At 33.4% G+C, this 13,605-nt stretch overlaps 1 protein-coding gene across 4 annotated transcripts in view; it reads left to right on the forward strand.

Annotated features, from left to right (window-relative positions):
• The first annotated feature begins 1,165 nt into the window (after nucleotides 1–1,165).
• Nucleotides 1,166–13,605, forward strand: part of LOC118184626 (uncharacterized) — a 142,716-nt gene continuing 130,276 nt past the window's right edge. For 3 of the 4 annotated variants that reach the window (XM_085806892.1, XM_085806895.1, XM_085806893.1), the window contains exon 1: nucleotides 1,166–1,420. In XM_085806892.1, the coding sequence (XP_085663018.1) occupies nucleotides 1,304–1,420 (117 nt within the window). In that variant the 5' untranslated portion in view covers nucleotides 1,166–1,303. Of the gene's footprint in view, nucleotides 1,421–7,923; nucleotides 8,031–13,605 lie in introns of those variants that run through there. The other variant, XM_085806894.1, reaches the window with a different exon arrangement.

Raw genomic sequence — 13,605 nt, forward strand, 5'->3', positions numbered from 1 at the left:
CGTCCCATAGAAAGCAATGTAAAGTATTTCCGGACTTTCGGAATTCGCGCAGCACTCACGTGACACTAATGTTGGAACCGGTTGAAGGTTGCAATACGCTCTCTACCAGTATACTATTTCGTTGAATTATAGCCATCAAGCGCATGTGTATCAGGGGGAAAATGACTCCTAAGAATGAACGTAAAGTTGCCGGTTACACTTTTGCCCCCCCCCGTATTTGGTTACATTATCGGATACTGTTATAGACGATAGTATAGGACATGCTTGAGCAGTTTATCTCAGTATTTCACTCTTATTATACTCGATGTCAACACAAATTTCCCTTCCTGCGACGATAACTAACTGTACCCATCGATAACAATACACTAGATAAAATGGCATGGCGAGAAATTTACGCGTTCCTAAACAAACTCCCCCAAATTTACTGCCCTTCTTAAAGGGAAAGGTTTCCGCTTGCGAGTGAGGGGATTTTACTTGAACGTCTCATATTCTCACGAGTTCGTATTTATAGGGAAATAGAGTATTGCAAGGTCTGCTTATTGTTAAACTAAAACGTTAGGAGTTCTAAATTTTTTTCATTAAATTGTGGTTCAGTTTTATAAAAAGAAGTACCGAAGCTCATCTTATTTAGGGCTCCGGTGCGCTCCGGCTAGAATTGTAATTTATCTTAAAAATTGAGAAGTACCGTAGCCGGGCTCCGGTCGGCTCCGGCGCAATTTAAGCATTGTCTATTAGTGAGATAGAATATAACAAGTTAAAGACCGAAATTTGCCGTATAAGATAAATTCTTCAGAGAAAAAAGTGTGTGGTAAGCTCCTGCTAATAAGTTTACCTTAAGGTATACTTATCCTTTTATACGAAATCTGTTGCTAAAGAACAGTACTAACTCAGCGTATAAATGAGTAATTATTTTTAATCATCTTTGTCATGTTTAATCTTGTTTGGTTTGTGCTATCCAGAAGTCCCATTGTTGTCTCAGGGAAATATATTATCCTAATTATGTGTCTTTTACATAACCTAGGTCACTTTCATTTATTTTTAGGATAATTTGTAGGTGAGGATTTATAGAAATAAATTTAAATAACACCAAGCATGACGTAAACATCTATTAGGGTACTAACACCGAATATAACTGGTTTAAGGATTCTTAACTATATCTGGCAATGGGTGCTATACGCCAATGTAGGAAACCTTCTTTCACACATACATGTTCGTGTGCTCAATTGTTTCGACTTTCATCGTTTGTATTTTACTTCTGCGTAATATGAAGAATTCGTAACTGCGAATTCAAATCACGACTTGTATGCCTAATAAGATGCATTCGTATGACACTAATTCATCAAATGTCCCAGCTTTCCTGGTAAAGCTGTGGAAGTTAGTTGAAGATTCTACTTGCAATGATTTGATTGCTTGGAGCGATGTAAGTAAAAACTGCGAAATATAAGTTTAAAGTTTTTATGCAAGTGTCATTTATTGCGTAGTTGTTATATAATTTGAATTCGTTTATCAGTACAATTTTCACTAATGAAATTTCTTTCGCTTACTTTATTTTGTTGTTTTAGGCCATTATACAAGTTTTTCATGCTGGTGATATTTCAAGAATTTAGTTTCTTCATTGTATAATTTCGAGTTCCATTTACCAAAAATGAATTATTCTCATATCATTATTTGTTGTGAAAAATTTAAGGCATCTTGTATTAATTACCGGTGTTGCCAACTCGAAGTTACGCCATTAAGAACTATTATTTTTAAATACTATTATTTTTGCACTGAATCATTTATACAAATTAATGATTCAGTGTTCTTTTCATAAATTACATGTGTATATGCCAAAAATTCTGTATTGACATGTGGGATGGATTGCATTATTGTTTTTTTAAGGTCACTGAAAGTTTTAAAGTGCACGTTTTTGAAGTAGAGTACCCTGTACCACCAATTTTACCACTTTTTTTTAGAGACATAGAATAGTCGATATTAAATGAAATTTCAGAAAACGTAATAAAGTTGTACTTGGAGGTTTATTTGGGTTTTCTTCCGCAAAGGATCCGTTGGAGCCGATGCGTATTTATTCGCCAAGCTCACCACCGCTAATCGGCCATGATTTTAGCGGTGTATTGTCAAAGAATATGTATTGTTAGACATTCTTTGGTATAGTTAAGTTGCAAGGTATTTATCATATGGAAGCTATGATTTTAGCGGTGTACAAGTCAAGTTATAAGATATTTCGCATATAGAAGTAAAATAAATAGGTTGATAATGACATTTAGCGGTGTATAGTTAACCCTGGAGGACGCACGATGTATTATTTAACACGAGACCGCGCGTCGCAATTAAATGACATACAAATGAAACATATTATTGCAATTCAGTAAAATAATGCATTCTGTATTAATTGCAACATTTATTATATAAACTAACTTAAAAATAATGTTAATTTGAAAATTAATAACAAATAAAAGTACTTACATTTTCTTCAGATGACTAGGAATCATTGATTTCTGAGAGAAATTTGTTTTTTTATTTTTTTATTTTTGAAGCAATTATAATCCAAATTATGCAGAATTACTACATGGATAATGAGTTATATAATTAATTTTCAGATCAATTATGCTCAAGAAGAATTAGATATTTTGTAGTTTATACATGAAACTTCTATTTCACAGTATTCTTGACATATTTTTTTTACACTTCACACATACAGTTTTTGATTTCCTGTCTTTTTTTCTGGAGCACATGTAACATCTCTGATAACATAATTTTCTGTTCTTTATTTGCAAATCTTTCGTTGTATTCCTACTGTTTCTGTTATGATTTCAAATGAGGATCTAAAAGTGCAAAGGCCAAATCAAAAGTGCCTCCTATTTCTGAACTTCTCTGGTGGAGTTTTAGTGAATAAAAGCGAGATCCTTGATTTTATGCCGGCAATATTTAATAGCGAAAATAATATGCCCATCAGTTTGATATTCTGGCTACAGAATAAGTGCCACCCATTTCATTGACTATATCAACTGCTCCTTTTGTCATGTCATAAAACGTAATTACTTAAGATTTCTTCAAATCTCCCGTGCTTTCATCAATATGGTCATCATTGTGCATAGTTGACAAAAGGTTAACACATTTGTTCTTTTCAGCCATATAAGAAAGTAGCATTATATCCTTTTGAAACCCCAAGAGAGTTGAATGCTGTTCACTATTCTTATTCGACACAAATTCAGATGGGATAATCTTATCATTGCATAGTTTTCCCATGTTCAAAGTATAGAAGGTTCTAAAATCAGCCACAGTAAATATCTATACAGTCAAAAGTCGTTAATTCGGACACCCATAATCCGGAATGAACTCAAAGCTACAAACTTTCTGTGCATGCGTCGCGTTGACGCATGCGCATAAGACCTTTACGGCTGCAAATATGCGTGTGCGCAAAATACGTTTACGCATGCGCGTTTAATGTATAATGGACGGTATAAGGTAAGCTAAAATTATCTAATTCAGTTAATGTTGCAGATTGCGTTGTTCCTTAATCTTCGAATTGGATTTGGCTTATTATTTTTTGTAGACATTTAAAGCAATTTTATAAAAGTAAGCTTGAACTTTCGATTATCTCAAATAGAATTTCTGATATGTATTTACTAATATGTAAAGGATCTACAAAGCAAAAGTATGTTTTGAAGTCCATTAAACAAAAAGTGGAATTACTGCAAAAAATGGATAAAGGCATATTTTTTGTTTATCTAAACTTTAACGTTTGTATATCTAAATTTTGTTTATCTTTAACGCCACGGCGCGCAATGAATTGGAAGTTGATCTGTCAGCACTATCTTTATCTGCAGGGCAGATGTTTTTATTTTATTTGGCTTATAATTCCTTACTAAATGTAGTATTTCATCTCGATGTACTCCATCTTTGATATGATTTAAATCAAATTCTTCATCATTATAATTCGCTTCCGATAGCGAAGAAAGTGACAGAGGTTATTGAAAACGAAAAAATTTCGATTGAGAAATTAGTCGGTATTCTCGACACAGCAATTACAGGACTTGAACAGCGGAACTTTGTAACTGAACAAGAAATTATGTCTGTTTATAGAATTAAAGAGAATGTATTATCACATAAAAAACGAAGCAACTTAAACAACTTACATTGAAAGAAATGTTTAATAAAGTAAACAAATAAATATTAAGCTTTTTTTTTTTGTAAATTTTGATACCCTTTAGATTATAATTGTTCTTTATTTCATAAATTACGGTTTCATATTTTTAATTTTATAATTTCTGCATGCCATCTTACCAGATTTAACGTGATGATCTATAATCCGGAATCGCCGAAGTCCCGACGAGTCCGGATTAACGACTTTTGACTGTACCATATCTTGCAAGTTTCTTAGGCATATACTGCCAAAAGAGCATCGTCCTCGAAAAGGTTCTAGCTTTTCATCCCGTACTTAGTCATGCATTCCCCTATATGATATAATTTCTGACAATTCTCGACAAAATTTTCAAACAAATCTCTTATTGGAGCTAATTTATCACTCTTTCTTCTGTCATCCCATGTTCCAACATTATTAAATCATAAGGCACGAAGAATGAAAAGAAAATATGTAGTTAATTTTTTTTTGTAAAAAATATTCAATCTTGTTCCTTAAGTCGCCCATAATTCTCTAGCATTTACACGGGAGGATTTGTGTAATCCACCTATGTATGAGTCCTAAAAAAGCAAGAAACTCTTCTTTCTCTATAGGTTTTGCGTCTTTTTTTAAAATTTCCTGAAATATTTTTTACATAAATATTAGAGAATCTTACAATCATTTCAATCATTGTGTCATCAATATTAGCTTCCATGCATCGATGGGTGAAACCACATCTTTAGATATATGGGTAAAATCCTAGTATACGGTGCGGCCTTGGCATGATTTTTAAAATTGTCGCCAACACCAAAATGATGCGTTTACGTTTGTCGCTAAATTTTTGGCAACCTCAAAGTAAAGCGTCACCACAAGTTTGAGTTGGCAAAAAAAGTAAACAAAATGATAATCATAAGATAATAAATCCTAAACATACGGTGAGACACAAGAAAAAAAGCAAGCATTTAGAAATTGAAAATAATTTTTAACAGACTTTATAACAAATAAAAATATAATTTTCAACATGCATTGCAACAAATACAAAACATTCACATATCAAATATAATAAATTAAATACCATGGCTCAGTGTCACATATGTTTTAGGGTCTATATCATAACTCAAATGCCATAGCCCTCAAACTCGGGTGCGGATATATTGCTTTGATTGCAAATATAGTCTTTCATTTTTTCGGATGACGATTTATTATTTTTCAGGTGCCGCCACATATATTCCACCAAATAAGAGTCAAACTCTTCGCTTACCTTTTTCATCCCCTTCATACCACGCTTAACAGCACTCCACGTTCCTTCCAAATCCTAGTATACGGTGCGGCCATGGCGCGATTTTTAAAATTCGGCAGCAATCCGGCATCTACTGCCCATTGAATTACAGCAAGCTTTCCTTCCAGTTCTAACTTCCAAAAAGATTTCGTGTTTAAATATTCGCAATTCATAGCACTGCACATCATAATCGAAAAGTAACATTATCCAACTGTTGAACAAAATACGTTAGCAAATAGAACTGTAGAACAAAATACGTTAGCAACTCAAACTGTAGAATAAAAGACGTTATCAAACTAAAATCATATTCAGTATCTGAACAAAAACCGATTCATTAAAAATTATTAACCAATCAGAAACTCGGCGGAACCACTACTGTTATTTTAAAAAATACAAAAAATAAAAGATAAATAAATTTTACCTGAACATACGTTATCCTTTCTCATTCAGTTCAGCCGAAGACCTAAGATTAACGGAACTTTAAACAATGGTTTGAAATAATTCTCTTCCATCTGCACCAATCAAAACTTATCAAAACTTAATCAATTTAAAATATTTAATGAGCATGCACGAAAATGCTGCCAAATGCACTTTCCTCCAGAGCATGCAAAATCGGCTTGGTTACCACAATAGGCGCGCTTATTGCTTATTACTCTCTTAAACCCGAATTTCGCCAACTCTCGTGTGCACCGTATACTAGGATTAAGCCAATATATGTATATTGTCAGGCAATTTTTTTTTACGATATTACAGGAAACTTTGAATTCGAGTGTTCTTTCTTCCATTTTGCTGTTTTATCTTTTCCTATAAAATAGTCAGTTTGATCACAAGGAATGTCTTCTGTAGAGTCGCACTCTTTTTCTGATTCAGACTGATGATCACTAAATATTTTGCAGTAATTGACAAAATAACAGATGATCTTCTTAATAAAACATAAATTTTATTTTTAGTTTAGGGAGATGGATAATTTTAATAAAATTCTTTAGTGGCAAAATTTTCGTGCAACTACTAGCTGGTAAAACTTCAGAATTCTCATTTTAAACAATTTCTTACGTTGCTGAGCAATGATTACATCATACAAATGTGGCATTGCCACTTTAATTAATAAATATATATTTATTTGTTAAATAACAAAATATTAGAATATCTTCATTATCTGAATCTTGTAAGAAAGTCCGGTTAATCTTTGAATTATGGTAACTTGGCGATTTTTTGGCGACCAACCCTGCTACAGCAACCTGCTAGTTTTTGTTTAGACGCCATTTTGTTTTCATGAAGTAAAGGCTTTTTTTTTTGCTAATCTTTGGAGTGTGGTAACAAGTAGTTTGGCGACGTTTTGGTAAGGCGATAAAGGTTACCAGCTAGGAATTTAGCAGTGTACATGGATAAAGTCGGGTGTGCGCAATGTCATTTTTGTGAAATTCTGGGATGTTTTTTAAAGTGAAAATAGGTCGACGTGTACATGGATGAGACCGTGTATGTGCAATTCTTAAAAATGCCGCAAGCAGTTTGCGATTCTGCACTTTCTCCCAATTTTGCACCTAATCTTCGTCATGATTAAGCACTTTTGTTCCATAAAAGTTCTAGCATAAGCATAATTCGGGTAGCAGATTGTTGGAAAAAAATGTTGATAAAAAAAAAACATGCTTTTGTCCAAACAAAAACTAGCAGGTTGCTGTAGGGTTGATCGGCAAAAAATCGCCGAGTTACCATAATCCAAAGATTAACCTTTTTTTTACTCCACTTTTTTTTCCAACAATCTGCTATCCGAATTATGCTTATGCTAGAACTTTTATGGAACAAAAGTGCTTAATCATGACGAAGATTAGGTGCGAAATTGGGAGAAAGTGCAGAATCGTCCACTGCTTGCCGCGTTTTTAAGAATTGGACATAACACGGTATCATTCATGTACACGCTGACCTATTTTCACTTAAAAAAAACATCCCAGAATTGCACAAAAATGACATTGTGCACACTCTTGACTTTATCTATGTACACTGCTAAAGTCCTAGCTAGTAACCTTTATCGCCTTGCCGAAATGTCGCCAAAATACCTGTTACCATATTCCAAAGATTAGCCGAAAGTCCACCTCTGAAAAGATGCTTGGAAACTTATGAGAAATGATGTTCTGTAAATTTATCTTAAAATGGACCTAATTCAATGCTAGGTTGATCTTTACAATATGGTAACTGGTAGTTTGGCGACATTTTGGAGGTGATAAAGGTTACTACCTGGGACTTTGGTAATAATGTGAGCAGTACTCAGTTCCGATTACGCATTATTTTGTGTGAGGGAAATGAGAGATCATGGGATATGTCATGTGATATTAATGGACGAATTACGGTTCTTTAATCGGAAAAGGGGGGAAATCGGGAAAAAATGTGGAAATTTTGTATTTAGCTTTATTCTGTGTTGTGTGAAACAGTATTGTTTAATTTTTGGATCCCATGGTCCTAACTAAAGTGAATTCGAAATGGGTATTTAGGCATTGTGATAAAGAGAAGTTTGCTTTTTATTTAGCAGAGGAAGTATGGAGGAAAAATTCGCAGAAAAAATCTTTCAATAATTTTATTGAATGAATTAGAAAAGTGTATCCGCCACGTAATCAAGATTCTGAAGAAGATTAGGTAAGTTAGTATTTTTAATTATTTGAGGATATTGTTTTTATGCATTGTTCTAAATGTAAGGTGGAAAGGAATTTGGTATTATTGGGAAAATTGTTATTAGCAATGATTTAGTTTAAAGTAATTAGGATTGTAAGGTAATTTTTATTAATTTAATGTATGTGCTCATTTATATTTTAAGTAATGTTTTTGAATTTAATTATATTTTAATGAAATGATAGTTATTTTGTGAATTTTATGTTTGTAGGAATTTGGTATACGTTTTAGTTGAAATAAACGTGCATGGAAATAATTTAAATATTTGATACTAAGTATTTGTAATGCTTGCGGTATGAATTCGTTGGTGACGTGTATAATGTAATAGATGATTTAGAGGTAAAAGTTTTTGGATATTTTATTTATTTTATATGTGGAAATGTTCATATTTGTAAAGGGTAAATACTTTTTCGCGATCAGGTAATTTCATATATGTTCTTTTTACCGGGTTTAAAGATTGAGAAAATTGTCATGTATTTTCGTGAAATTTTTCTAATTTATGAGAAAATAGCAGTGTACATGGATATAGTGAAGAGTGTGCGCAATGCCATTTTTGTGCAATTCTGGGATGTTTTTTTAAGTAAAAATAAGTCGGCGTGTACATGGTTTATGTGTATGTGTTATTTTGAAAAACGCGTAAGGAGTATGGTATTGTGCACTTTTTCCCAATTTTGCAGTGAATATCTGTCATGATTAAGCAGTTTTGTTTGATAAAATTTCTAGCATAAGTGTAATTCGGCTAGTAGATTGTTGGAAGAAGTGTTCAGTAGATAAAAAGAAAAGAAACATGTCTTTACTTCGTGAAGACAAAATGGCGGCGGGGAAAAAAAAATAGAGGATTGCTGTAGGAGAGTTGGTTGCCAAATTTTCGCCAAAAAATCGCCAAGTTACCATAATGTAAAGATCAACCCAATGCTATTAGTGCAATTTAGAATATCCAAAGTGAGAATGGAAAAAGCAATATTCTCATTTCCATTTAGGAAATAACCAATGCTGTTGACAAATTAATATGTATCCTAGGATAATTCCAGTTCCAGGATATCATTGAAATTATTTCTCCCTATAACAGATGTGGAGAAAACCCTGATGAAATTAAACATGACAACATCATTTTCTTCTGAATGATGCAGCCATACGTATGAAAACTTGGCTGCACGGAGTAACGGCGATTTGTAGCTGTGAAGGTAAATGACGAAATACTGAAATCTAGTCGTGGAATAATCAGAATAATTTTAGTTTTATATGTTATTTAATTTTTGGCTAAACCACTTTTGTAGTATCTGTCCCCCTCCCACTTCCTGGGAAGCATTAAGCTTTTATTGGAACTACTCTGATATGCGCCCTCAAGTCGCCAAATTTCTTGCCAAACATTTTTAGTGAGAAACTTCACATGGCCATATTACTATCTAAATTTTTTGTCTACATTTCGAACTTTAAGCCTAAAATGTCTCCAAAAACACGGTTTTCGCCCATGCAAAAACTACTTTTTGAACACGATTTAAGGTAAAAATCCAAAACAAAAAATTTAGATAACAAAAATGTAAAGTTTCTAACCAAAATATTTGACAAGAATCCATGTACACAGCGACATGTTTTAACTTTAAAAAAATCTACGGATGGCACACTGTAGGTAACGAATGAATCTACGAACACCTCGCTTTAATAAATTAACATAACGACAATAAATTTCAAAGAATACCATCTACACAGCATTCTGTGTCAAGTTTAAAAAACATCTACGAATAGCACAATCTACACTAAAAACAAATCAAGAAAATAAACTAAAATAAATTTCAGACAATTAAAAAAAAAAACAATAAAAACGGAAATTCATACAAAAAACAATGAATATAACATTCTACAAAATAAAAACAATAAAATAAAATGCACTTACCATAATGAAAGCTTCTTTTAAAAGCAGAAATATCTTTTCCCCCTATCTTCTCAGATACAGAGCATACAACAGGGTTGCCACGCTACCTGGAAAACCGGAAAAAGTCAGCGAATTCGGAAATTGACCAAAAAATTCAGGGAAAAGTCAGGGAATTTAAGTGTTTTTAATCAAAATCTGGAAAAGTCAGGGAATTTCATACAACGATCCCGCCAAAAATGGCGAGTTTTGCGCCGACGTCGGAAGAGATCACTTTTTGGCGAATTGTGTATCACGTGAGGTCATTCGGGCAGCTGGCATAGAGCCAATTTTCGCAGCTCCAATTTGATTGTCTTTTAGAAAGGCAAAGCAAGTTTCCTGCAACTTTTGGTTTCCAGTAACCTCGAGAATCGCATGTGCAGTGCATGAACTAAAGAAAATACCTGTTCTCGTGTAAAACAAAATGGGTTTAATCCTAGTATACGGTACCATGAAGGTTAGAATCAAAAAATATGTATTGTAAAGAAGGAAAACCTCTCTACAACAGACGTGGCTCCGTTCCATCATAGAGGGAAACAGCTGTGCATGCGCGATATATCTGTCGCCAAATCTCGAAACCGTTGTCGATGTTCATAAAATGAATATTGTTTAAAATTTATTTAAACTCTAAAGGAAAAGAAAATATTTTTTGGCGCAAGTAAATTAATTCATGGATTAGTTATTTTGAGGGGGGGGGAACTACGAAAATCCGTTTTTAAAATTATTGCGAAAAATCCAAGAAAAAACGTTCTTTGATAAAACGTTTCTTCTTGGATTTTTCTCAATAATCTAGAAACGGATTTTCGAAGTTTTCTTTTTTGTCAAAGAACGTTTCTTCTTAACACGTGTTTCTCAATTTCCTGAACACATCGCGGAAAGGGAAATTCTGGCCGCCAGGTTCCGTTGCCAAATCCCTTGGCAAATTTTCCCTCTGCTTTCTTGCGGCGTAATAGCATTTACGTGTATGGAACCTTTTCTTCTTTACATAGACGTTCTTTGGTTAAAATAATCTCCATGTATGGTACAGCGGGATTTGGCGACATGGTGATGAGCAGTGAATGGGTCATTTTGTTCTTGGCGACAATTTTCAATTTTTTTGTTTCTTTTCTTTTTAATAAATACCTTGTCATTTTGCAGTAAAATAAAAAAATAGTAATCAGTCATCTAGGCTAATTATATTCGCTAAAATATCGTTGATTATTCTAATTCAATTTTAAAGTAATTATCTTTATTTTTATGTTATTCATATCATTTAATGTTGCTTCTTCCCTCTAAATTTATTTATCATTAGTAAATAATATTTCCAAATTTCAGCAAATTTTCTCTGGCATAATCCTGAAATTAACTATAGCAGTATGATGACATACCATCACGAAATTTAATGCACATATTTTTTCCTTATGTATGCTGCGAAATAAATATAAAATACCTCAATTTAGTAAAAAAATATCATTAAATAGCTGCAGAATTTCATTTATCTTTTTCTTTTATTAATCTTTCATTTAGCTGCAGAATGTCTGCAAAAAAAGCCTTATTTTATTCCAGATTGGGAAGATTCTAATCTCAATCTTCAGTGGAGAAAACAACAACTATTATAATTATATTTGTGTTTTCAAGTGTTAAGGTGCCTTTTAAGAACATACCTCACGCAAATTAAATTTACCTAAAATCTAACCTAACTATTTAGCATTGCGTTGTGATTTATAAGAACCAGATTAGCCTCATGTTGAACTGGTAATGATCATGAGTAATAATTAAATAAAACGTACAATTGTTATCCAATGTATATATCTTAAATTTTATTAAGTTTCTTAAGTGGAAAAATAAACAAAATTATCAAACAAAGTGTACCAAGAATATTTAAGAATAAATGTCCTCAGGGATTAAATGAATTTGTTACACAGTACAAGTAATACCGTAATTAATTTACCTCTTAGCACAGCCAACGTACATTACATGAATAGACTGGAATTTTCTCGAAACATACCTGGAAAAGTCAGGGAATTTCATTCTCCTGTTTGAGTGGCAGCCCTGATACAAAGTCCAAAATACATTCGTTAATAAAATTTCGCCAGTCACACAACGTCTGTGAAGAAAACTTCCACGATTTTGCTATATCACATGCCTTCCTACGATTCAAAATTTCGAAAGTAACAATAAAAACTTCCTCCGTTAACTTGCTACACGAAAACCAAGATCCAAACCTTAAACTCCGCTGACACCCACATACTTTATTAGCAACAATTTTACTGCAAACCCACACAAGTCTATCAGAAACACCATTTTTCGTCCGAGTTCCCATATCAGCTCCGCATTTCGGACACGTCCGTTTTAAAAGTCCCGACTCCCACAGAAATTCCAAAAATACATTATGATCCCCATAAATACATCCGTGAACAAAAGACTCGTTAACAACTCCAACATCGTACCTTTTCATACTAAATTTACTCTGCACACAATTTAAAATACGCGGCTGAAACCTTCCCACCACGTCTTTCATCGCAACATAGGCCATTTCAAAAACACGCGACACGAACCAACCTTGCCAACTAGCAATTAAACTACTCCACCAAAAGATTTTTCAACGTCGACATGGTTGCCATACAATACGCAATCGTGCCAAAAACCAGCGCAAAACACATATCGCCACATTTGGTGAAATTAGGGCGTTTATCAGAGTTGTACCCTTTTATTATTAAAACAGGCTTTAGCGATATAAGTGATTGCATCCAAAAGTCTCATATTTCTTCTAGCACCTAATATTTTTCAAGCGTAGGCACCTCACACAAATTAAAGTTACCTAAAATCTAACCTAACTTTTAGCATTGCGTAGTGTTTTATGAGAACCAGATTAGCCTCATGTTAAACTGGTGATGATCATGAGTAATAATTAAATAAAACGTACAATTGTTATCCAATGTATATATCTTAAATTTTATTAAGTTTCTTAAGTGGAAAAATAAACAAAATTATCAAACAAAGTGTACCAAGAATATTTAAGAATAAATGTCCTCTGGGATTAAATGAATTTGTTACACAGTACAAGTAATACCGTAATTAATTTACCTCTTAGCACAGCCAACGTACATTACATGAATAGACTGGAATTTTCTCGAAACATACCTGGAAAAGTCAGGGAATTTCATTCTCCTATTTGAGTGGCAACCCTGATACAAAGTCCAAAATACATTCGTTAATAAAATTTCGCCAGTCACACAACGTCTGTGAAGAAAACTTCCACGATTTTGCTATATCACATGCCTTCCTACGATTCAAAATTTCGAAAGTAACAATAAAAACTTCCTCCGTTAACTTGCTACACGAAAACCAAGATCCAAACTTTAAACTCCGCTGACACCCACATACTTTATTAGCAACAATTTTACTGCAAACCCACACAAGTCTATCAGAAACACCATTTTTCGTCCGAGTTCCCATATCAGCTCCGCATTTCGGACACGTCCGTTTTAAAAGTCCCGACTCCCACAGAAATTCCAAAAATACATTATGATCCCCATAAATACATCCGTGAACAAAAGACTCGTTAACAACTCCAACATCGTACCTTTTCATACTAAATTTACTCTGCACACAATCTAAAATACGCGGCTGAAACCTTCCCACCACGTCTTT

This window comes from Stegodyphus dumicola, chromosome 12 (genome assembly GCF_044657685.1).
Source record: "Stegodyphus dumicola isolate Sdum_Otavi_A_Nest chromosome 12, ASM4465768v1".
Lineage (NCBI taxonomy): Eukaryota > Metazoa > Arthropoda > Arachnida > Araneae > Eresidae > Stegodyphus > Stegodyphus dumicola.